The following is a 26,432-nucleotide window of genomic DNA, read 5'->3' on the forward strand; positions in this document are numbered from 1 at the left end:
TTAGGTAATATTTAAAGCCATAATTAGAACAGATGCCAAGAGAGTAAAAGAAGAAAAGAAGAGGTCCAAAGAACACCCCTCAGGGCTCACATTTAGAGGAGAAACCAGCAAAGGAGTCAGAGAAAGGACCACACTCCAAACTCCCCACACCCTCCCCATTTCCCCACAGTGAGGGGAAAGAAAGCCTAGAGATTGTCTTAGAGGCCAAGTAAGAAAGTTTTTGAGGAAGTGGTTAGCTATGTCACATGCTGCTGAAAGATCATGAGAGGTGAGAACAGAAAATTGGCCACTGGATTTAGTCTTATGGGTCACTGGTGATCTTAATAGTAAGGGTTTCGAAGACATGGAGGAAAGGGGAACCAAAAAATAGGATGGTAAGTATAGGGCAAAATAGGATCAAAAGAAGATTGTTTAAAGATAGCCAATGTGAGTGATCCACGAGAGATACAATTAATTGATCATGCAGGTGAGAGAATGGAATTGCCGAAGCCACATCTTTGAGTTGGTGCGAGGGGCTTGGATCTAGTGCTGAAGTAGAGGACAGTACCAGAAGGGAAGCAGTGTTTGTGGCACCCGTGCCGAAGACAGGTAGATGTGGCGTGGGAGCTTCTGATTTCTTTCATATATGAAGAATCCTTTTAATGCTATGTAAAAATTAAAATAAAAAACTTTGGCAAATAGAAAGCCTTACCACGTTCTTGCAAAAAAGATTAAACACTGTAAAGATCTATAAAGGTAATAATGAGTCTATGAAAAATGCAAGCAGAAATAGTATCAAAAGTCTGAAAAGAATAATTGAGGACAGGCACTCGTTCTACTAGTTATTAAAACCTAAAGTTGCAGTAATTAAAAGCAATTTGTTATTGTCACATGAATAGTCAAATCAGTGCACAAGATTACATCCCATAGATAGTAGAATGCATTAGATAAAAGTAGCATTTAAAGCAGACAGCTGGTAGCCATCAGAGAACACAGGATGAAACCTCTTACTGTACATAGAGTAAATATCAAAGGATCAGATATTTAAACACAAGAAATGAAGGCATAAAAATTCTAGAACAGGACATGAGAGAGTTTGTTTTCAAATAATCTCAGCGTGAGGAAGGCCTTTCTAACTGTAACATATACCCCAAAAGAAATAAAATTCATAGGAATTTGACAGCAATAAAAAATTGTCCACATTCAAATATGCAGTTTTATAAAAGTGCAATAAAAGTATTTGTTTAAAAAGTCTCCATGGCAAAAGTTTGACAAACTACAAATAGGGAACGAGTATGTATATCACAGTGTACACACACACACACACACACACACACAAATTCATAAAAGATATTCATGCAGTGAATACAAAAAAGACTAATATGACTCAATGGAAAAATAGGCAAAGGACAGGAAGAGATTGCTATCACAAAAAATCAAAAATATATATGCATAAAGATGTTTAATCTCATTCAGTTTAACAGGGTGGAAAATTAAAGCATGCAGGTAGATATATTTATCAGATTGGCAATAAAGAAAAATCTGATTACCCACTGTGCTGTCAAGTGTATTGAGAAGCATACGCTTGAATACTTTGCTCAGGAGAGTGTCAGTTTGATACGTATATTTTGCTTAACAGTTTCCTTTACTCTTGCATGTGCAAAATGGTGTGTGAACAAGGTTATTTGTTGCATTATACTGGCAAAAGGTTGTTCATGTAAATATTCAGCAATTGAGCACTGGTTAAATGCATTCTGCTATACACGTGGAATACTGTGCAGATGGGAAAGAATGAGCAAGCCCCTGCACAGCGGTGACATCTCGTAGGCTTGGGAACAGGAACTTGTGTTGTCCTTTCAAAGATTTGTCACAATTCTCAGCTCAGTCTGACATTTAATCTTCTTTATAGTTCCTGTCTTATTTATATCCATCCTTGCTCTCTTGTTTCCTTCTGTGTTTTGTTTGCTTGTTTGTTTTTTGTCTTTGGTTGTCCTTTATTTTAACTACAACTTAAACTCTTAAGATTCAGGCAGATGTTACTGGCACTGCTGAAAATATAAGCTTGTCAATCTCTAAACCAATTTGCTGGATACTATGAATTTTTTTTTCTTTGTAGTCTATAGAATACAGGTAATATTTCCTTCTTTTTGGTGTTGTTTGGTGGAACAGCAGAGGAGGTTAAAGCTGTAATCCAATTAATTTTGAGGATTATCCCCCCTCTTTCTCTACCTCTCCTTTTTCTTTTTCCCTCTCTCTTTCACTCTCCCCATCCATATATACAGGATGCACTGGCAGCCTTGGAAACTCCAGGAGGTCCCAGCCAAAAGGAAAGGAAACTGAGTACACCGCTCTCCGAAGTCATTGTCAGAAACTTGAAAGTTGCTTTGGCAAATAGCTCTCGAGATGCTGTTGCTCTTTCTGCCAGCCCTCAACTGAAGGATGTCCAAACAGAGAAGGTAGAATTAGATCGCTCATTAAAAGAAGTTGTAGATTAAACTTTTCAAACAGGAATGGTTGACCTGTTTCATTTCTTTTCCATGAACAGGAAGAAGCTCCAAAGCCGCTTCACAAGGTAGTGGTATATGTTAGTAAAAAACTCAGTAAGAAGCAGAGTGAACTAAATGGAATTGCAGCCTCTCTAGGAGCAGATTACAGGTAGTTGGCTCGTCTTTCTGCTTGGTGGTGATGTGGCCTAAGTTTATAGGGAAACCTAAAACTGTCGTGAGCTTCTACCAGGAAACATTTATTTTGCCTTTGGTGTGTCATGTTATCTATAAAATCCTATTCATTTTTAATTTACCACATCCTTTCAAAATACCCTCTGCCATATCAATTCACTCTTAGATGTATATATTTTTAGGGTATATTCAGCAAATATTTGACAACCTATTTTGTGCTGCTCGCTATTCTAGAAATTTAGGATCCATATTGGGAGGGGTATAGTGTAGAAGAATCCCTGTCTACAAAGAGTTTATGGACTAGTAATATAGCTTTGTCTGAAATGAAGCATATTTTACCTTAGAGATTTTCAGATTAGAGCCCTTCTGTGAGTAGCACTAAATAGTCTAGCAGCACTTCTAGTAAGATGGTCTTTTTTAAGGATGTTTTGATTTTTATCATTTTTGCTACTTTGGAGACACCAATTAGAAAATCTGCCTTCCACCCTGACATCCAGGCTAGAGACAGGTCTCTAGCACAAATGGCATCAGTACGTGAGAAGCGAGAGTTGCCTGTTCCAGCCCATGCTGAGTTGCTTGTAATCTCCACTCTCTGCAGTGCTAGCTTTCTCCATCACTTGTGTTCAGCCATTCATAGGTAGCATAAAGATTGGGGTTTACAAGTAAAAATAGTTTGAGGAATATGATCAGCTTCATTTTCCCCTTTGTTAAGTCTTATTTCAGTTAGCTTTCTATTTGATAAGAGAAGTTAGGTCAGGAGAATATAAAAATAAAATGTATCTGTCATAGTTATAAGCATCTTAATGTTTAATGCATCTGTTATAGGATAGTGAAGCTTTCTTATAACTTTACATTAACTATTACATATATTATATATTCTTTATTATGTTATAGTTAACCTATTATATTTCCTATTACCAGTTGCTGAGCACTTAGTATGAGCCAAGCATTATCTCATTTTATTCTCTCAGTAGCCATATGAAAGTATATATATTTGTCAAAATTTGAATGCTTCCTTGGACATTCTGTTTGGGTATGAACTTGATGTAAGAGTTATAAGGAACATACAGGATTTGTGTTTTTATAAGATTTAAAATGCCAGTCTTCTCGGTATGAAAAATAGAATATATTGCTGAAATTCCTAAATAGGAACTAATTGGTCGATTGCATTAAAGTTTGCATTAAATCTATCCCTGGATTGGATTGCTCAGACTTGGTGATGGATGAGAGGGAAGAACCCTTTAATGTGCAGACGTTACAATAGTTAGGTATTCATAGGATACTCATTTCTCAAGTGCAGATGTCCCAATGTTCCCCTCCATAAACTAGGACCACAACATCCTGAAGAGACCACCGATACTGTCTCCCGCCTTCCAATAGTTAAGCATCCGGATGTTCTCAACACATCAGATGCAGCATCTCCTTTTTATTACAAATGTTTATATAACACGTTATGTCATAAATATAACAATGTGTATACACCTAGAAATATATCTATAAAATTTGACCAAAATGTGGAGCCTATCCTTTAATATTCTTGCTTACTCTAGTTCTCGAAGGTTTTTTCAAGGTCAGAATATTCTGTTCATAGAGAGTAATGATCTTAAACTAATGTAGATATTTCTCTTAGTTATCTGGTTTTGTATGTTTGGTTGTTTCAGATGGAATTTCGATGAAACAGTGACTCATTTTATCTATCAAGGGCGACAGAATGACACTAATCGAGAATATAAATCTGTAAAAGAAAGAGGAATACACATTGTTTCCGAGCACTGGCTTTTAGAAGTAAGCATTATTTTTTTCCTCCCCTCTCTGCTAAAGGAAAATGTATACAAACGTTATTTCAAGGCACAAACCAATTTCAGTGGACGTAAACAAGTTTGATTACCTTAGTTAACAGTGCACATCTCATTTCTTTGGCATCAAAAACTTAAGATCTTTATTCCTTGAATATTTAATAAGTCTTTAATGTATACTCTTTCTGAGTCCCTGATTCTGTTCACTAATTAAAAATAATATGAAAGAAAATTTTATAATAATTTGAGAATTAATTTAGCATACCAGTGCAGTTTAAGACTGTATTTTCTTTTTTCTTTCCTTTTTTTTCCTATTCCTTTTCCTTTTCTTTCTGGATAGTCTCTGGAGTGTGTTTGATACCTTGGCAAAAGCATAGAAATAGAATTAGATTTTATACCTTAATGGACATGACATTAAAAAGTGAAGACAGTTTAATTGTCCTTTATATAATGGAATTTTTCAACGTCAACTACTTTTCAAAATTTGTTTTGCAAATTTTTATCATCTTATAATGTAATGTATTAGTTATCTTTATCCAACTTAACATCATTTATTCACTAAGATTTTTTTCAGTCCTAATTTAAAACACACCATTGTATTGCAGTGTGCCCAAGAGCATAAACATCTTCCTGAATCTCTTTATCCACATACGTATAATCCCAAAATGAGCTTGGATATCAGTGCAGTACAAGATTGCAGACCCTCTAATAGTCGACTGCCCTCAGCTTGTGCGACAACAAAGGATGATGAGGTAGATAATATAGACGATACATTTACCCCCTCCTTGAGCTGAATGCATAATTATATATGCTGTGAAACCTTCTACAATAGCTTGAGAAATTGTAATTTTTCTCTTTCACTAGCCAGATCATTTGCCTGTAGAAGAAAATGATATGGATAATATGATCACTGATGATAAAGAATTAGCAACATTAAATGGAAATGGAAAGAATGACTCTAAAGGAGGTAAAATATTTTAAATTACAAAAGAAAATTGTTTATATTTTTCATGCAGAATGATTTCTTTGCAGCAAAAGAGAAAATAATTTTCTGTGATGCTCAATACAAGTAAAGTGTATATTTGAGGATTGAATTGAGGTTCCATGCCAGTCATTAAGTAATAATTTGCAACATTTTAGGTGATTGAAATGTGAAATTTGTGGAACTAGGTATTTTACAGAGTTAGTGTGATACACAGCCCTATTTTATTAAAGGTAGTGAAGTTGGTGATTTAAAAATTTTTTTGGTTCAGTTCTTTCCAGTGATATTCCGAATGTTTTCACATGGTTTTAAAGGTACAGGAGGTATGGAGAGTTTCTCCTACCCTTTCATTGTTCCTAATTTTTCATGTATCTTTCTAGAGCTGTTCTATGCATATGCAGTCATAAATATGTATGTTCTCTCCTTCCCTACTTTTAAAATATACATAAATGGTGGACTACACATATGCTGTTTTATGCTTTGATCTTTCTAACAGTTCACCTTGCGGAATGTTTCGTAGCGTTATGTAAGGAGCTGCTTCAGTCCTTTTTTTTGGCAACTGTATAGTATTCATTGTTGAATGGTCTACTGTATTTAGCCAGTCCCTTATTGATGGGCATCTGGGTTGTTTCTGACTTCTTGCTATTATAAAGAGTGCTGCAATGAATAACCTTATATCTATAGGGGTCCTGTTTTTAGTGGATTAATATTTTCCTTGCTCATCCTACCCTACCAGAGCTTTCCCTATGACTTACCCATTTAGTTAGTCCCACTCTGTTCATTCCAAAAATATTTATTTAGTACCTATTTCAGTGTTTAGTCTATAAAGAACCCAAGGATAAATATATTGTGGTCTGTATTTTTAAGGACAATAGGGGAAAATCACATATATAAATGCATCTCAGAGTAGAGTATGTAACATGAGAGAGAGAGAGAGGGTCAGAAGCAGGTAGAGAGCTCTTCAAGAGAGATGATCACTGTGAGTCTTAGAAAAGTGCCTTCTAAGGACTTCCTGATTATTTCACATACAGTCTTCACGGTAAGGGCTGCCTTTATGTTCTGCAGTATTCATAGTCTTACTATATTATAGCCTGTAAGTACTTAATAAATGTCAAGTTAATTTGTGTTCAGCCAGATCTAGACAAAGTAGTTAATGTGTATAAGAGGTGATAAAAAGAGAAACTTAGCTTGATTGTTGTATTTGTGTTTGTTTCAAGCTCTGACACAGACCTTGGAAATGAGAGAGAATTTCCAAAAGCAGCTGCAGGAGATAATGTCTGCAACATCGATAGTGAAACCCCAAGGGCAGAGGACTTCCCTTTCAAAAAGTGGTTGTAACAGTGCTTCTTCAACCCCTGACAGCACCCGCTCTGCCCGCAGTGGACGAAGTAGAGTCCTAGAGGCACTGAGGTATGTACCTGTCTCTCACCTGTCTCTCATCTTGGTGGCAGAAAGGAGTGACCGGATGACTGGAGAGGAAGGTAGCTCCTTAGGTGGGTTCTTTCTGACTCAGTTCCATGAGTTAAGCCTAATTTTGCTTTTTTATTTGTTTGTCTATTGTTCTTTAAATTAGTAAAGAAGAAGTTTAGAATATCAAGACCAGTAAAAGGGTTATGCTACTGGGCCTTATTTAGCCCAAACTATATATATTATATTCAGATATTACCTTTCTTCCTAGCTTTTCTGTCTTCCCTCTCTTGTTCTAAGCAGTTTTAGAATTCTCAATTGGGGGCAGGAAACATACACAGAGGTTTGTTCTATGCCAGGCAGTGCTTCACAGCAAGGCATGATTTAAACAGTTACTTCTTATTGGAACTACATTTTGTATTCTCTATGAATTTATCATTTAGGAAAGGTGATTACAGGTCTTAGTGTGGTGTGACTTAAGTTCAGTAACATTACTTCATCTTTTTCCTGATAGAAAAATCTCTATAATGAGCATGATGGCACCTACATCTTGAATTGGTTAATTGAACTCTGCATTTATCTTATGTTATGTATTTCACGAGGCTAATTCTTTATCTGAGTACTGAGTAAAAGTGGCTTTTTGTTAGTGTACTTCAGGTCATGTTTTATCATAGCAAGCCTAAATCTTGTGTCAAGTCTGAATAAATACTCTGGGAATAAAAGGTTATCTTCCTTGTTTTTGAGGCAAATTGAACTCTTAGGGGCTACCATCAGTATTGGTAAATTATTTTTACTAATATTTTCCATGCATACACATACATCAAAAGATTCAGTGTATACATTGAAAGAAAATAGCTGAAATTCTATTTACTCTACAGTGGAATTGTTACAATTATACCGTAAAACACACTTTACTTTAGTTCAGCATAAGACTGATTTACCTGAGACTCTGGAGGGTTTGATTACCAAGAGCCAAAAGGACCTTTTAAGGCAGCAATTACAGTACACTTCCCATGTAATTAAAGTTATTATTTTAAGTGATAAAAATATAACTACTGGTAAACAAAGTAACCAGTTTTCTAAACATTACCATGTTTTCCTAAGCCTGTGTAAGTAAGAATAATCCCACTTTTAAATGCAGCAATCATTTTGTAATTTAAAAATATTTTGACAGTGAACTTTTTTTCTCCTTTTGAAGTTTTAAATACATGGACATTCATTCAAAATATGTGTTTCATTTCTTGCTAAAACAGATAAGTTTCTGGGAGACACAATTAAAACAATTTCCCAAAGTTTGTTTATTCAGTAAATATTATCAGGTGCTTACTGTGTGCTAGATGATGGGCATATAAAGGCGAACCATAAATTTATAGTCTAACTTAAGGAATTTATGAATGTGAATTTTGTTATGGCTGTCTGTTTATTAAAATTGCCACTTTTATTCCTTAGGCAGTCTCGTCAAACAGTACCTGATGTCAACACAGAGCCCTCCCAAAATGAACAGATCATTTGGGATGACCCTACAGCCAGAGAGGAGAGAGCGAGGCTTGCCAGCAATTTGCAGTGGCCTAGCTGTCCCACACAATACTCTGAACTTCAGGTTGACATTAACAGAGTGGAAGATTCTCCTTTCCAGGAGCCTTTACATGATTCAAAAACTGCTGAACAGGGTAACGAGAAAGAAATCTATTTACTTGTTTGTATTAAGTACATGTCGCCCTCTTAAAAATAAACAGATAAGCACATTGTGGTTCTCTGAATTGTACATGCAGGTGAAAAACTTGCTAGGTATTTCTGATTTTGGTCTAAACTTAAGACTCAGAAAAATAAGTATAAGTTGAGGTAATTTATCAGTAAACTGAAAAATATATTTTGATTTTTAAATTTAGAAATTTAGGATTAGGCATTTTTTTTTCCCAGACATAATTTTCACCATTATTCTTTTTCTTTCTAGTCCTTTTTGCGTTTTTTCTCCTAATAATCTTATTTTCATTTGCCTTCTTCTGAATTCTACCCAGCACATACTTGCACACTTGTTCTTTGGATTTGTATGCGTTCCTTTCTGAATTCCCCTATTTTTTCCTTCCTTGGGCTTTACCCTGGAAACAAGAATGTTTCCTCTCTTCTTTAGTCATCTTTTTGCCCCCTTTCACATCACATGATTATTTCTCTGCACTAGATACATAGATTTATCTCTGCTTCTGATTTTCTCCAAGTGTAATATGGCTTTTCATTTTACAAATTTGGGATACATGTTACTGATGAGACCTTGGTATTTAAAGAAAGGGTTAGGAGAAGCCCACAGTTAACACCATTTGCCCTTTTAATGCTTAATTAATTACATTTATTTATAAGCTATAGAAATAGGCTACTATTTTTGCATGTAGTTTTTACATTCCAGAATTTGTATTTAATTTCATCTTGGCTAAGACAGATGAGAGTATTTCCCAGAATTTGTTCTTAGTCATGTTTGGATAATATCACACTGCAGCATTTTATTGCCCTCAGCTGTCTGTGATCCTGGAAACATATGTGTGACTGAGGCCCCAAAACACCCGATCTCTGAAGAACTGGAAACTCCAATAAAAGACAGCCACCTGATCCCTACACCGCAAGCCCCCAGTATTGCCTTCCCCCTAGCCAACCCACCTGTGGCTCCACACCCTAAAGAAAAGGTTTGTTTATCCTTAGTATGGCGATATGGCTTTTAGATATTGCTGTTACACTGAATTCAGAATTTGTTGATATCAATATCAAAGGTTCATCAAATATTGAAAACTGCATTTGTTTGCATTGTATTATTTCTATATTCGATAACTCAGAAGACTAAGTAAAATGTTACTATAAAAGAACTAAATACTTGATAACTTTTTTAGTGTTAATTTTTTCTAAAATAAAACTCTTGCATTCCAGATTATAACAATAGAGGAGACTCGTGAAGCCTTAAAAAAACAACACGTATTTCAGTTGTCATCTCTGAATCCTCAAGAACGTATTGATTATTGTCATCTGATTGAAAAACTAGGTACAAGTATTTTACTTAAGTCAAAAATGTTCCATATAGTAACCTTATTTGGAAGTCGGATGTGGTTGATATTGATATCATATATAAGGTATAGATATTGAAACAAAAAAGATGGGTGAGTTGACATTGAGTCAGCATTAGAACTTCTACTTTACAAAGCTCTAATCTAAATCTAAAGTCATAGGATTTAAAGATTTAAATTGAAACCAACCATTAGAGTTAAAGAATATTCTGTGCTTGCTTTGAGCACTTGTTCATTGATGAAACCTTGGACCAAATCAGTGAAATTATAGACTTAAATATAGATAAAACCACATTTTAATGAAGTCGAAGGTGTGGAAATATCCAGAGAGGAGCCCCTCCTTCTGTAACATTATTCCTATTCCAGTAGTTGTCAGGCTCTCAGTCTGACATCATTCTAGAAGCAGCATATTAGAAAAGTAACCCAGTGTCTATAGCACCACTGTCTAATAGAAATAGAACATGAGCCACACATGTAATCTTAAACTTTTAGTAGCCACATTTTAAAAAGTAAAAAGAAATAGGTGATGTTAATTTTAAACATTTTATTCAACCCAGTGTATGTAAAATATAATATTCAACATGTAATTAATAGAAAATATCAGTGAGATGTTTTACCTTTTTTTTCATACTAAGCATATGCAGTCTGGGTTATATTTTATACTTACCGCACATCTCAAATTTGGACTCACTGTGCTTCAAGTGTTTCATAGCCACACATAACTAGCAGCTCCTGTTTTAGGCAGAACAGCTTTATAGTATTAGGAAAATTATAGGAAGAGAAATGAATGTGACAGCTTGACATAGAGAAAACTTTAAGAAATAATGGTTGTATTTAATAGTGGCCCTGGGTCATAAAGAAAAGATTGAATGTGAGTGCTATCCTTTTTAGGATGGGGAGAACCATGATACATTTTTTGTTTTTATATAAAAGATTTCTCTTAGATACAGTTGTACGCTTGAGAAACTATGCTTTTTGGAAACTTTATTCAGGTGGAACATTTGTTTCCCCTTGCCTAATAAATTAGATGGAAGTATAAATCAGAATTGCTAAGCTTTATCCAGAGCTCACCAAAGAGGGACATTCAAGTGTCTGTTTCCTGTAGATGGTTCTATCTCTGCGAATTCTGGGCAAAGTAGAAGCAGTTAGAGAACTATCTAGAAGAGGACAAAGAACAGGGCACAGGAATATAGATTGCGCTGGAATTGGGAGTCTGTGACAGAGGGTTTCTGATATGGAATGCCAGGAGGCCCTTGACTTTATAAATAAAACAGTTGTGGCAAATATACATATATTTATATATATATCAATAAATCTATTATGTTGTCTGAGTCACAGAATAAATTTGTTATATAGAATTAAATGTGGATATTATTTTAATATGGCATTTTTACCTTATTGTTCTTTTGTCACCTCTGTGATCCTGGGTGAGTTACTCTCCCTGTGTCTTTATGTGTAAATTGCAGATAATAATAGGAACCTACCTTCATAAAGTTGTGAGGATTAAATGAGTTAATAACCTTGAACACTTTCAACAGTCCCTGCCTTATAGTAAGTGCTCAAAAAGTATTGCTGCTGCTATTATTAGTCATCTCAAGCATGAGTTTGAATGTTGTTAAATTCTTAGTCCTTGATGCAACTCTGCCTAACCAGCAGTCAAGTTAAGCTTTAGCATATAAATCAAAGCCATGCTTTGCATAAGATTGTATTATGTCTTTATTTCCTCAAAGTCAGATTTCATACATTTATATCTAAGAGGTTTCAGATCCCACTTGCTATTTTGTCTCTATTTACCTAGCTGTGTGTGTTTTCCGCCCAGGCTTCCCAGTTGGTCAGCTGACCCTGTTTCCCCTCAGAAAAAATTTTCTCCTGCTTTTAGTCTGCACATGCCCCCTTTTGACTTCCATCTCTGTGGTTACCCATAATCAGAGCTTGAAAATTACTAAGATAGTTGAGAGAGACCTAAGAAATATAACAACCAACTGCAATATGTGGCCCTTGTTTGTATTGTTTCTTTTTATATCTTAATTGTAACAAACCAAGTGGAGACAAACAGGAAAATTTGAACAAGGATTTAGTATTGAGATAGCGAAGAATTTTTGTTAATTATTTTAGATGTGAAAATGGCTTTGTGGCTGAATAAGAAATTTTCCATGTATCTCAGAGATGCATACTGAATACATAGGGGTAAAGTAACTTGTCTGGAATTTGCTTTAAACTAGTTAAGTAAAAAAAGCAGGGGGTAGATCGAAGTTAAGGCTGGCAAAATTTTGATAATATTGGAATCTAGGTGGCCAGTATATGGGGGTTCATTTTATTATTTAAATTTTCAAAATCAACATTACTTTATAAAAATACATATGTAAAGTAATTTTCAGTCAAAGTCTTTTTGGTTTATCTAGTGCATTTTGTTTATAAATAGTTTCTGTACAAAGTTAAGATACATTTTTTCTAAGAAAAAGTTCAGAATCAATAAACTACAACCAATTTTTTTCTACTTCAGGTGGGTTAGTGATAGAGAAGCAGTGCTTTGATCCTAACTGTACGCACATTGTTGTGGGACATCCACTTCGAAATGAGAAGTATTTAGCCTCAGTGGCAGCTGGGAAGTGGGTGCTTCATCGCTCCTACCTTGAAGCGTGCAGGACTGCTGGGTGCTTTGTGCCGGTGTGTATCCAAATTAACATAAAGGGTCATTTTTCTTTAAAAGTGAATGTCTTAATTGATTCTGGCACATATATTGACCACTAATGTAAATGAAAATAATGAAATTGACTGATTAGATTATACCAATTTTATAAGGTTTACATTAACAAAACAAAAAAATTTAAAGATTATAGACTCAGATTCCTAATTAAATCGGTTTTATTTAATTTGAATATGAGTTTTTTAAAAAATTGAAATAACATTACAAAATAGTAATATGATTTCATTGTAAGTTTTTATCTCTACTGCTAACCTATAAAATATTAAACTTATTATTTGAAATATTTTGCTTTCTAACTGACCATCACAGTTGTATCTACATGTAGTTTTTGAGGTTTTCAATCAAGATCCCTTAGGAATATTTTCCACAGACAGGTATCAAGTTGTTAATACATATCTCCTCTGAGACTGGGTCCTTCTGTGAGGATGATAGTGAGTGAAGCTCAGTAATCTAAATATTACCAATTACTATGATTTAGTTATTTGTATTTTCTTAGAAATGTATGCAATGTTTTTTTGATTTCTAATTAAAAGCCAATATACTTGGCTGTCATATGAAGCCAAATTAATCTGCATTTCCTGTGCTCAAACTCATGTTTACTTAGTATTCTCTGTACTTATAACAAGTGAATGTATAGTTTAACTCTTAATTGATTGTGTACTCCTTGAAGCCATATTGTAGGAACTCAAAAGTTTATTGTAATTCTCTAGGAAGAAGACTATGAATGGGGAAGTAGTTCCATACTTGATGTTTTGACTGGAATCAACGTGCAGCAACGAAGACTAGCACTTGCAGCAATGAGATGGAGAAAAAAAATCCAGCAAAGACAGGAATCAGGCATTGTTGAGGTATTAACATAAATAAGTATGTAGGTAGTAAAGTGGCATTCAGTGTCCTGACCATTCTAGACTAAGTTCTTTTTAAGAGAACCCACTTGCCAAAATGCAAATATTTCTATTTGTCTTTTATCCCTTGATTAACATACTTAATTTGGGTATTTTAAGTTGAGCTTAATGTTAATTTCTAATTTTTCTGTTGTGATCAAAAGATATGTATAATGTTGATGGCTCTATTAAAAATAATTTATAATCCTTTCAGCATCTAGCTCAGGGCTTCTTGACTTGGGGTCCACAGACTCTCCCAATGGAGTCTGTAGATTAAATTCAGGAAGGCTATACACTTTAGATGGGAAAAAAATATATCCTTATTTTTACTAACTTCTAGTTAAAAGTTAGCCTTTCTTTTAATTATAAGTCTAGGCAACAAATCCTAACACTTATTAATAGTACCTGTGACTTTGCCCCAAGAGAAATCAGATATTGCTTTGCATTATAATTAAAAGTATCTTGAAGTACTGTTTATGTAAATCACTACTTTAAAATCATAGTAGTTATTTGACTCACCCCTAGTTTTAATGGCATTAATATAAAAACATTTATTTCTTAACAATTTTTAAAATAATTTGATGATTTTTAGTAAAATTGTTTCCTTTGTAATCCTTTATACTTTATTTTGAACATTTAAAATACATTATTCATATGGCATGAAAATTACACAATAAAGCTGTTATGTATTTTTTTATTTAGAAAACAGGTCCATAGGTTTCAGCAGACTAAAAGAGGTCATCCATGGCTCCCAAACAGGTTAAGAACCCCAGATTGTGTTCTTAACCTGTTAAATAATCTTTTTGTTATATTCAGAGTTCTCTGCTGTCTCCAAGTCCTTCTTAGCCTTGATTCTCTTTTTTTTAAAGAAATTCCACTATATATTTTCTAATTTGTAAACATTTTCAAGATAATTATAATGGAGGCTTCGTCTAATCTAAGAAACTGTGCTTTAGGCTTTACCCTTGATTAATTATAAGGAAAAAATACTAGAAAAGACTAAACAAAAGTCAAGTTTTTTGTTTTAATGTTACCAAATCATTAAGCCATTTTCGTTCATTCTTCAAGTATTTATTGATGGCATACTGTGTGCCAGACACCATGGCTATATGTTTTAAAGTTTTCTGACCAGAGACAGTTACCACTGTGGTAAAAAATAAAAAATAAAAAAAAAAAGTAAATGTTATAAGATTATTCATTGATTTAAACTATGTCTACAGAGGAAATATTTTCTGTATTATTTTGTCATTGATATTCCAAATAATTTCAACACTGATTATTTTTTTATTTGTAGGGGGCATTTAGTGGGTGGAAGGTTATCTTACATGTTGACCAGTCCCGAGAAGCAGGATTCAAACGCCTTCTTCAGTCTGGAGGAGCAAAGGTTTGTATTGAGTCAACTTACTGAATTTGTTGCATGAATTATTTTCTAATCAAGATTGCTGTGATTGGTTCTTGATTATATACTTTGTGAGTTGATAACCTTTAAGTACAGGTTACACAGTTGAATTACTTTGGGACACTGATAGATTGTGATGTTTCTTGTTTTTTCGTTAGGTACTACCTGGTCATTCTGTACCTTTATTTAAAGAAGCTACACATCTCTTTTCTGACTTTAATAAACTGAAACCAGATAACTCAGGAATTAATATAGCAGAAGCTGCTGCCCAGAACGTGTACTGCTTGAAAACAGAATACATTGCCGATTACCTTATGCAGGTTTGTAAGATTCTGTTCTTGATCTCATCACCAGAGATCTGCTTATATGCAGAGTTACCTACACATCAAAACCCTCAGCTCGTTATTAATAGAATGTTAGTCTCCTGTTATTCTCTTATTTAACCCCTTTCAGTTTCATCGTTTTTATAATATAATGAATACATGTTAACGTTGAGCTTGGAAGTTAAATATGAACCAAGTATAAAAATCTAGGTACCTCTAAAAGTGCCCCTTTAGAAGCTGGAATATAAAGAAAGCAGAAATTGATTCCTGAAGTCCAAGGAGAAACATTTACTCCAAGAGCCCTTCTTTAGATTCTTTTGCATTGTGTTAGATACTAGGGTAAATCAAACATTTGCTGTATAGAGGGCTCACTACATTCATACTCAGAATTGGTCCATATTATGTGATTTCAATGGGCAAAGAAAAGTTTTCCTGACACAGAATGACTAAAATGGCATCAGGAATCAGCAGAGTATCACGCATGATCATAAATGTCTTACTATAAAGGATTTCAAACAGAATGGCAGAGAAATAAGGAGAAGCCAGAACTCAGCCTGCCTTGTGATTTGAGCTGCTTGTGCTTAGGAGTAGCTTAGGGTTTAATAGAAAGAATGCCTAAAATATAAACCTGAAGCCTCTGTCCTAAAGCCATGGGGCATACTGAATCTCATCCCTCCAAAAATTCTTGATCATTTCACACATATAGCTGCCATTTAAGACAAGAACCAATAATTATTAATCGGCTGTATTGTGCTGTGCTCAGTGTTTGTATATACATCCTTATTTCATTTTTTTATTCTTACATGCAAAACAGTGTATAAAACCTATGTATTGGTTAAAGAATAACAAAATGTCATCTAGGTACCCAGGTTCAGAAGCAGATCGGTAGTCCCATAGCATTCCCTGTTGCTCCTCCCCAGACGCATCTCTCTCCTTCCCTGTGGAAGGAATCACTATCTGACTTACGGTTGTGTCCCTGCCTTCCTCAGAGTTGCAGTATGTGTCAGGTACTAGATGTCTGGAGGAATACTTTGGGGGAGGGGGCGGTGAGCTGCTCTGTATTTTTACATCCAAGGTCATCATTGCCTATGTCTAGCCCTGAGGCGTAGGTCAAAACAGAACACTTCTGTGGGGTGAAGCAGCCGGCTAAGGAGGGAAGAGCAGCAACTTCACGATCAAGTTTATGGTCAAGATACACCAGACACAGATGAGAGCTAGAACACCTCAATATTCTAACTTCCGGTTAAAAACTCAGTGCAGTGGCCACAAGGATCTTGGATGACAGCATTCGACATGGCCTTAGTCACATTGCTCCAGTCTTGTATGGTCACCTACTTGTGTGCACAGCTGTCATCCCAGGATCTCCATTCACCATCCTTCATCTCTCTGTTGGATCTCTTATTTCTGAATCCCATGTCATCCTGATGTCTCATTTTGATGGAGGTCATCCTCTAGTAATTTCTTAAGAAAACATGATAGAGATACATTGAGACGTTCTATGTCAGAATTTTGTCTTCTATGCTCATACTTGACTGATAGAATTTGGCGCCTGGCCAAACTAAGTTGAAAATTGTTTTCTCTTAGACTTTTGTTTGCTTGTCTTTTTGCTTCTAGTGTTGCTGTTGAGTACTCCAAAGCCATTCTGATGCATAAACCTTGAGATGTAGCTGTAAACTAGTAGGAAGTTCCTTTCGTCCCAGTTTCCTGAAATACGCTATCATGATGGTCTTTTTATATTATGCCAGACAGTTGGTGGGCCCTTTCTGTTCTGATAACTTATATCTTTCAGTTCTGGGAAGACTAGAATTATTTCAGTGATTTCTTTCTCCTCCACTTGATAGTCTTTCTCTCTCTGGTACTTCTGCTATTTGCATATTGGATTTTCTTATCTCTCAGTTATGTTTGTCTTCAATTTTTGAGAGAGTCAGTTTGATCATACCTTCTATCAACTTCATTTTGCTGTCATGTTTTTAGTAATCAAGACCTTTTTTAGTTATCTGAATTTACATTTTATTTTAATAATATTCTCTTTTTTGCTTCATTGATGCACTACCTTCTCTTAGCTCTCAGAGGATTTAGTGATACATGTTTTTAAGTTTTCTTACCTCTGCATAGTTTCTGCTTCCCCTAAACTGCTTGGGTCTTTATCCTCTATGTTATAGGAATTTATCAGGTATCTGGTAATTCTTGGCTTTTTGCTCTTAAGAGTAGGTGATAAAAAGCTGATTGGAAGTACTGAGCACATGGTTGCGTCGTGTCAGTTTTGAGCTGAGTGAAATCTGGATAGATCCTTCTAGATTCATACCTTTATGCATTTCTTGAACTGTTTTACTTTCGCCCAAGAGGAGTCTTCCAATCTTCCTGAAGGACAGTCTTGCTGCCCCACCCCCTTTTTAATTGAGATATAATTGACATATATTTGTTTTAGGTATACAACATAATGACTCAATATATGCATTTATTGCTAAATGATCACTATAAGTCTCATTAACATCTGTTATCACAATTACAAATTTTTTTTCTTATAACAAGACCTTCCAGGATTTATTCTCTTAGCAGCTTTCAAAAGTACCATACAGTATTATTTACTATATCCTATGCTGTACTTTACATCACCAAGACTTGTTTGATAACTGGAAGTTCATACCTCTTGGCCACCCTCACCCATTTTACTCACCACTCACGCCCCTCCTCTAGCAACCACCAGTCTATTCTCAGTATCTATTGAGTTTTGAATTTTCTTTTTTTTTTTGAGATTCCACATTTAGGTGAGATCATACGATATTTGTGTTTCTCTGATTTAACTTAGGATAATGCCCTCAAGATCAATTCATGTTGTTGTAAATGGCAGGATTTCTTTCTTTTTTATAAGGCTGAATAATATTCCAGTGTCTGTGTCCATCAGATTTTCTTTATCCATTCATCTGTTGCTGCACACTCAGGTTGTTTCTGTATCTTGGCTCTTGCAAATAATGCTGCAGTGACCATGAGGTGTAGATATCTTTTCAAGTCAGTGTTTTGTTTCCTTTGGATAAATATCAGAAGTGCAATTGCTGGGTCAAAAGGTAGTTCTGTTTTTTATTTTTTGAGAAACCTCTGTACTGTTTTCCATTCTGGCTGTACCAGTTTACATTCCCACCAGCAGAACACAAGGGTTCTCTCTTCTCCACATCCATGCCAATACTTACTACTCCTTGTCTTTCTGATGCTAGCCATTCTAACAGATGTGAGGTGATACCTCATTGTGCTTTTGATTTGCATTTTCCTGATGATTAGTAATGTCCAGCACCTTTTCATGTATCTGTTGGCCATCTGTGTTTTTTAATTTTTTTTTTTAATGTATTCAGAGCCTCTGCCCTTTTTAAATCAGTCTGGGTTTTTTGCTATCGAGTTGTATGAGTTCTGTGTATATTTTGGCTATTACACTTTTATCAGATATCTAATTTGCAAATGTTTGCTCTTATTTGGTAGGTAGTTTTTTCATTTCGTTGATGATTTCTTTTGCCATGCAGAAGCTTTTTATTTTGATGTAGTCCCACTTATTTTTGTTTGTGTTGTCTTTTCTTTTCGTGTCAGATCCAAAATATCATGGCCAAGACTGATGTCAAAGAGCTTACCACCTCTGTTTTCTTCTAGTTTTATGGTTTCAGGTCTTAACATTCAAGTCTTTAATTCATTTTGAGTTAATTTTGTGTTTGGTATAAGATAGTCGTCCAGTTTCATTCTTTTGCATGTGGCCTTCCAGTTTTGCCAACATCACTTGTTAAAGAGACTATCCTTTTCCTGTATTTTGAGGCTATATCATATAGATGTAAAATATATGACAACTACAGTGTAAAGCAGGTGACAAAAACCACTTGTTAAAGAGACTGTCCTTTTCCTGTTGTATATATGCAGGTTTATTTCTGGGTCTCTGTTCTGTTCCAGTAATCTATTTCTCTGTTGCTATTACCAGCCATAGTGTTTTGATTACTACAGCTTTGTCATATAGTTTGAAACCAGGACGTTTGAGGCCTTCGGCTTTGTTTGAAGAATCTTCTTTCTCAAGACTGCTTTGGCTATCTGGAGTCATATTGTTCCATACAAATTTAGGATTGTTCTCTTTCTGTGACTTTTGATGGAGATTACATTGCTCTGTAGATTGCTTTGGGTAGAGTGGACCTTTTAGCACCATTAATTATTCTAACCCATGAGCATGGAATACCTTCTTATTTGTGGTGTATAGTTTTCAGTGTACAGGTCTTTTACCTCTTTTGTTAAATTTATTTCTAGGTATTTTATTCTTTTTGATGCAATTGTAAATGGGATGTTTGTAATTTCTCTTAAATTTTGTTTGTTTTAACTTATCTATTTTTATATTTCAAATGGCTTTCTTATAAACAGGATGTAGTTGGGTCCTGCTTTCTTATTTTTGGAGTGTTTTAGTTCATGTAATTACTGATATGTTTGGTTTTAGGATTTTTTGCCATTTATTTTCAGTTTGTTTCCTCTGTTCGTTCTTGCCTTTTCTGGTTTTAATATTTTTTTAGCATTCCATTCATTCATTGACTTTTTTTTTAAAGCAAAAACCTCTCTTTTTTTCTGGAAGTAGATGGGTTTGCTCTACGGCAATATACTTCCTTAATTTTTCATATTCTACCTAGAGTTGATGTGGCACTTCACGTAAAATGTAGAAATCTTACAACCACATAGGTTCATTTGCTTCCCCGATTCTTAATACTAGGGGTCAGTAAACTATAGCCCACAGGCCAGATCTAGCCCACCACATATTTTATAAACTCAAACGGGATTTACATATACTTGATGGCTGCTTTTGCACTACAACAGCAGACTTGAGTAGTTGCAAACAAGATCATCTATCCCACACAGCCTAAATATATTTGGCCCTTTACAGAAAAAGTTTTCTGTCACCTGCTTTACACTGTAGTTGTCATATATTTTACATCTATATGATATAGCCTCAAAATACAGTATTGAGTCAAGTTTTGCTTTAAAGAAGTCCTTGTATTTGAAGAAATTAAAGGGGAAAAAAATAGTCTTTTATATTTATCTTGATGTGTACCATTTTGAGTGTTCTTTGTTCCTGAAGATGTGAGTTTCTGTCTGATATCATTTTCATTTTCTGTCTGATATCATTTTCCTTCAGCCTGAAGAACTTTGTAGGCACAAGTCTGATGGGGACCATTCCTAGTTTTCTCTTATTTGAAATGTCTGTTTGACCCTTATTCTTGAAGGATGCTTTTGCAGGTTATAGTTTTGGGTTGATAGTTTGTCTTCTAGTACTTTAAAGACATCACTCTGTGCTGCCCTCCATTGTTTCTGATAAGTCAATGATAGTTTGAATTGTTCCCCTGTCTGCAATGTGTCATTTTTTTCTAGGTTGCTATAAGGATTTTCTCTTCATCTTTGGTTTTCAACCACTTACAATAACTTCATGTGTGGTTTTCTTTGTATTAATCCTGCTTTGTGTCTGTAGAGCTTCTTGAATCTGTACACGTTTTTTACCGTTTGGGAAATCCGGGCTATTATTTCTTCACTGTATTATTTTTTCTGCTCTATTCTTTCCTGTCTGAGAATTCGGTTAACTCACGTTACGTCTTTTGATATTGTCCTCCAGGTCCCTAAGGCTCTTTTTTATTTGCAGTCATCTTTCTGCGTTCTTCTGATTGGCCAATTCCTATCTATTCACGTCTAATTTCACTAGAATTTCATTTTGTTTTTTTTTCTATTATCTTCATTCTGCTCATAAGCCTATCCAGTGACTTTTTAAAAATTTTTATAATACATTTTTTATATTTAGACTCTGGTTCTTTTTTTTATAATTTCCTTTCTACTGAGGTTTTCTCTCTTCACTCGTTTTAAGCATATTTTACACCACAGAGCACAGTTACAGTAGCTGCATTAGAATCGTTGTCTACTATTTCCAGCACCTAGATCGTGAGCAGGATGTTGATTTTTTTTTTAACTTCTTATTTTTGAGAAAATTGTAAATTTTCATACAGTTGTAAGGAAAAATACAGAGAGATCCCATGTATACTTTCTCTAGTTATCTACCATTATAATCAAGATACAGAATAGTTCTGTCACCACAAGAGCCCTCATTTTGCCCTTTCTTAACCACACCCACACTTCTCTCGCATAGATAGCCCCCTTCTCCCAGGTGTCTTTCACACCTGGTAGCCACTCTTGCCATTTCTATAATTGCTTTATTTTTAAAATCTTAAATATATGGAATCGACATAGTCTGTAACCTTTAGGGACTGGCATTTGCAATCAGTAAAATTCCCTTGAGATTCAATCAGCTTGGTGCTTGTATCAGTAGTTTTACTACTACTTATTGCTGAGTAGGGTTCCGTGGTACAAATGTGGCACAGTTGAACCATTAACTATTGAACATCTGGGTGGTTTTCATTTGGGGGCTTTTAGGACTAAAGCTGCTATGAACATTATTTCATTGCACTGGGATAAATGCCCAAGAGTTTGTTTCCAGAGTGGTTATATTTGACAGTGTTCCAGTTTCTCTGTATCCTCCTCAGCTTTAGTTGTCAATATTTTTATTTTAGCCATTTCAGTTGCTATGTAGTGATCTCGCATTGTGATTTTAATTTGCATTTCCCTAATGGCTAATCAAAATGAACATCTTACGGTGTGCTTATTTGCCATATTTGTATCCTCTTCATTGAAATGTGTGTTCGTGTCTTTTTGTTTTTTTACTGTTGAGCCTCGAGTTTGTCTATATACTAGCCCTTCGTTAGATGAGTATTTGCAAATATTTCCTTCTGCTCTCTGGCTTATCTCTTTATCCCCTTAGCAGGGTCTTTTGCCAAGTAGAAGTTTTAAATTTTGATGAGGTCTAATTTATCAGTGTTTCCTTTTATAGGTAGTATTTTTTACTGTCAAGTCCAGGAACTCTTTACCTAGCCCTAGATCCTGATAAAACTTTTTAAAGGTTTTATAGTTCGATGTTTTGACTGTGATCCATTTTGAGCTCAATTTAACCTAATTTTCATGTAAGGTATGAGGTTTAGGGTAAAGGTTTGGGGTCTTGGGAGGGTGGGGTGGCCTTGGAATGTCGATTTGCTCCAGCATCATTTGTTAAAAGAACAACGATCCTTCATTTAGTTGCTTTTTCACCTTTGTCATTTCTCTCGAACACATTGTGTGTTTATTTCTGGGTTTTCTGTTCTGTTGGTCTGTGTGTCTCTCCCTCTGCCATACTGGCTTAATTACATAGTAAACCTTAATTTTAGGTAGTGATTCCTTCTTTATACTTTTTCAAGATTGTTTTAGCTATTCTAGAGCCTGGTTTGGGGTAAAGGGATGTTTGTTTTTTTGCCTGTACTTTTTAATGTAAATTTAAAAATAAGCTTGTTTATGTCTACAGGAATGTCTTGCTGGGATTTTGATAGGAATTACATTTAATTTATAGGTCAATTTGAGTGAATTGACATATTTACTATGTTAAATCTTATAGCCCATGAACATGGCATCACTATTTAGGTCACTATTCATTTCTTTTATGAGCATTTTGTAATTTTCAATATATATATGCTTTTTAAGTTTATACTTAAGTATTTTGAGCTTTTTGGAGTGATTATTTTTTCTTGAGAATGAGTCATGTTCTGCTTCTGTGGAGTAATTTTGGATGTATCCTGGACATGGGAGTAAGTTGTAGGAACTAGATTGTCATGTTCCTATGAAGAGTATTGTTTTGTTTAGCAGGCAGGTTACTTGACTGACCTTCCATAGTCGGCGGCAGCTTGAGTCTCAGTTCAGTTCCGTTAACCTTACTCAATGTGTCCCATCTGCCATATTGCCAGAAAATTAATAAGGGCGGAAGGTCCTTTTATGTTGGAGTATGGTTGTGAGAAAAATGTAATGGTTTGGAAGTCAAATAGAGAAGTGTGAGTTTTGGCTTTGCCACTTGGCTGGTTATGTAACATCGATTGTTATTTTAACCTTTATCTAAAATGGGGAATAAAAACCACCTCACATGTTTATTGTAAAAGTCAAGTAAAAATTCAGTATAAAAGCTTTTCAAAAATTAAAGCATTATGTCACATACTTGATAACTATTAGCTATTTTTCCATATTTTCTGTATTCTGTATTTAATCATATTTTACAGATACAAAACTATTATTAAGGTCTGAATTAACCCCACTCTGCCTGAGGTATAAGCTCATTTTTCTGATAAAAAGGTGAGATTGTCACACAGAGACTATTCTCTAAATGTGACAAGTGCTAAATAGCATATCTTGAAAGACAAGTGTTTTCTTTGCAAGATCCTAGGAATGAGGATACATTTTCCTTTTAAAATTTCTGTGGTCAAAAAAACAGAGTAAAAGAATTTATAACCTGCCCATTTAACAGTTTGAAATCTGAAAAAAAATAATGTTGGGTTTTTTCCTCCTTCTATAGGAAACTCCTCCTCAAGTAGAAAATTATTGTCTACCAGAAGCTGTTTCAGTTCTTCAGAATAATAAGGAACCTGAGCCTGGATTATCACAAAAGAGGAAAGCTCCTACAGAGAAAAACAAAATCAAACGACCTAGAGTACACTAATCATATCTACCTTTTAATTACCAAACAGTAAATGTTTTTTAAATTAAAAGCTGAGTGTTACTGTGATGTATTTGTATAGTAATTTAGAAACAAGTACCTGAAGAATTCAGCTTCAGAGTATGATGATGACCCTGCCTGAAGTTTTTAACACCTGAAATTTTAATCACTGAAATATTAACTGTTCCTGAATGGAAAGTTATCTGAAATAATAATACAGCTCCTCAGCTAGCTTGTCATTAAACTACAGTGAAGTGTGCAAGGGGCTTTTTATTTATTTATTTTCTTGTAAATATCAGAGGCTGTAGCTTAGTGGAAGTTTTATTAGCAAGGTGATGGATTTTGCCTTAAAACGTCTGCTTTAATTCATAACAAGGAGGTCTGTGGGAATTTAGTCATGCTTTCCCTGATTTTTATCATCTCACTATTTTACCTCTTTTTAACAGGATCCTGAGCACAAGGTTTAATGAGAAACTGAGGCTTTAAACTTAAAAATGTGTGTATATATGTATATATGTGTTTGTACAAATCTCTATGATGTTTGCCAAGTTTGGGTGCCAAACTTGGAAAATAAAGACAATAAAGAATAAAAGTAGTGACTCAAATTAGATAAGTTTTTTAAAAAGCAAAGGTATTCTAGCATTCATTCTCTGTTGAAGCAATAAAAGATTTGTAAAACTTAGCTTAAAAAGCAAATTGCTAGTTATGTTTTTTATTTAGAATATTGTTCTTTTGGGTTAAAAATGCCTTTTATTAGACCCACAAAATTGCATTAGCCTTATTAATCTAAACCTAAATACCAAATACTACATGTATTACCACAGCCCTCTAAATATAAAGCTACCTCTTTTTTGTTTAAGGGACAAACCAGAATCAGGACTGTAATTTTTGTGTAACTGTTCAATTCCTAACGATTCTTTTTTGAAACGCAAGCAGGAAGGGTCGAAGTTTTTATCAGATTTTCCTCTAAATGATATAGGGGTTGTCCCTGCCCCTCAAGAGAATTGGACCTTCAAAGCTTTCAGCTTTGAGCTAATTTACAGCTTAGGACAACACATTCCTACACTGCCAAATAGGTAGCATTTCATATAAACTACTGCCCCTCCCCCAAACAAAACCTCACAGGCCTGGTTTTATTAGAGCCATTTGTGTTAGCTAGGTCATTTCATAGGCAGTTTTCAGTAAGTTTCCCTGAATTTCACCAATTAAAAATATTTTGAAGTAGTTACTACTCTTCAAAACTTCTTGATAAACACATAAAATAAATTATGATCCTTTTCTCTCTATCCTAGATAAAATCTAATTTATTATCTAAATAAATATCTAATTTATAAAAACTTTTTCTGTAGAAGTCTAGATGCTTTTCTTGTCAAAATTACGAACTCTTTTCCCAGTTCAGGTCTTAGACACTTAGTTTACAATTTTAGCTCAAGATCTCGGCTTCTTCTGACTCTTCAGAATCTGTCCACACCCTATATAACCATTTTAGCTCTGACTTTGACTAGCAGTCTGTAAATGTCGTAATGCTAGCACGTCTTCTTACATGCAGATCATTCCAAACATACATAGTTCTCTCATTTAAAAAACAAAAACAAACAAACAAAAACCTGATTATTCTGATACCTAGTTTCTCCTCAGAACTGCTATGGTATTTAATCTATGTTACTTCAATTAGCACCTTATAATCCTCCAAGAATTTCCTTGTGCATTAGTCTGATCTCACCAACATTAATTTAACACATAAGGTAGTGCCTGGGATTCAAGAGCAAACCACCTAGAGCACATCCTCTGACCGAGCTAAAGAGGCAAGATCCTCAGTGCAGACACCATACGCAAGTGTATTCACATTTAGTAGTTATAGTGTTACAGACTGAATTTTTCTACTGTCCCCAAGTTCACATATTAAAGTCTTAACCCCCAGTATGACTATTTGGAGACAGGGCCTTTAAAGAGGTAATCTGAGATAAATGAAGTCATATGGTAGGGCTGGTGGCTTTATAAGAGGAGTCAGAAGCAGCTGAGATCTTGAGCTAAAATGTCTGCTTTAATTCATAACAAGGAAGTCTGTGGGGGTTTAGTCATGCTTTCCCTGATTTTTATCATCTCACTATTTTACCTCTTTTTAACAGGATCCTGAGCACAAGGTTTAATGAGAAACTGAGGCTTTAAAATTATCAAGTGTTTTAAATTTCTGAGTTATTTATGGGAAGAAGAGTCATGTTTAGGCTTTTTTGAGCCACAAAAGAATGTTAACACCTATAAAGCAATAAAAATTGATAGACGAGAGAATCAAGTAATTATTTTGTCCTATCAGTATGAACTGCATTTAAGGATAACATGGCAGTTGAGGAAAAACTCGTTATACAGTAATTCCAGGTAATAAGTGCAGAAGAAATGATAGAAGCAGACCATTTTACAACTAATGAAATCATAGGTCTAGGCAAATGTGGAATTTTATAATGATGGATCAAGTTGATAAGACCCCAATTCACCAATAACTGAAGAAAGCCAGACATACCTCCTGATGTGATACAAGAGAAAATAATATGAAGTGTTCTTGCCTGTAGTTCCACTAATTAAACTTGAATTTGATCAAGCCTCCATATCTTACCACCTAAAGTAAATCAAAATTGAGTCAGGAGTATTCTGGCCCAAGATAAGGATGTTATA

The 26,432-nt window shown here is 34.8% G+C and overlaps 1 protein-coding gene across 2 annotated transcripts in view; it reads left to right on the forward strand.

The window, feature by feature from the left end:
- Nucleotides 1-24,367, forward strand: part of TOPBP1 (DNA topoisomerase II binding protein 1) — a 54,291-nt gene extending 29,924 nt beyond the window's left edge. The window contains exons 15-28 of one of the 2 annotated variants that reach the window (XM_006907235.2): nucleotides 2,262-2,435; nucleotides 2,525-2,634; nucleotides 4,319-4,442; nucleotides 5,059-5,205; nucleotides 5,318-5,420; nucleotides 6,653-6,845; nucleotides 8,292-8,512; nucleotides 9,351-9,517; nucleotides 9,756-9,867; nucleotides 12,393-12,556; nucleotides 13,307-13,444; nucleotides 14,775-14,864; nucleotides 15,038-15,199; nucleotides 23,622-24,367. In XM_006907235.2, coding sequence (XP_006907297.1) covers nucleotides 2,262-2,435; nucleotides 2,525-2,634; nucleotides 4,319-4,442; nucleotides 5,059-5,205; nucleotides 5,318-5,420; nucleotides 6,653-6,845; nucleotides 8,292-8,512; nucleotides 9,351-9,517; nucleotides 9,756-9,867; nucleotides 12,393-12,556; nucleotides 13,307-13,444; nucleotides 14,775-14,864; nucleotides 15,038-15,199; nucleotides 23,622-23,765 — 2,049 coding nt within the window. In that variant the 3' untranslated portion in view covers nucleotides 23,766-24,367. The remainder of the gene's footprint in view (nucleotides 1-2,261; nucleotides 2,436-2,524; nucleotides 2,635-4,318; nucleotides 4,443-5,058; nucleotides 5,206-5,317; nucleotides 5,421-6,652; nucleotides 6,846-8,291; nucleotides 8,513-9,350; nucleotides 9,518-9,755; nucleotides 9,868-12,392; nucleotides 12,557-13,306; nucleotides 13,445-14,774; nucleotides 14,865-15,037; nucleotides 15,200-23,621) is intronic. The other variant, XM_006907236.3, reaches the window with a different exon arrangement.
- Nucleotides 24,368-26,432: the final 2,065 nt, after the last annotated feature.

Source organism: Pteropus alecto, unplaced genomic scaffold (genome assembly GCF_000325575.1).
Source record: "Pteropus alecto unplaced genomic scaffold, ASM32557v1 scaffold92, whole genome shotgun sequence".
In the NCBI taxonomy this organism is placed as follows: Eukaryota; Metazoa; Chordata; class Mammalia; order Chiroptera; family Pteropodidae; genus Pteropus; species Pteropus alecto.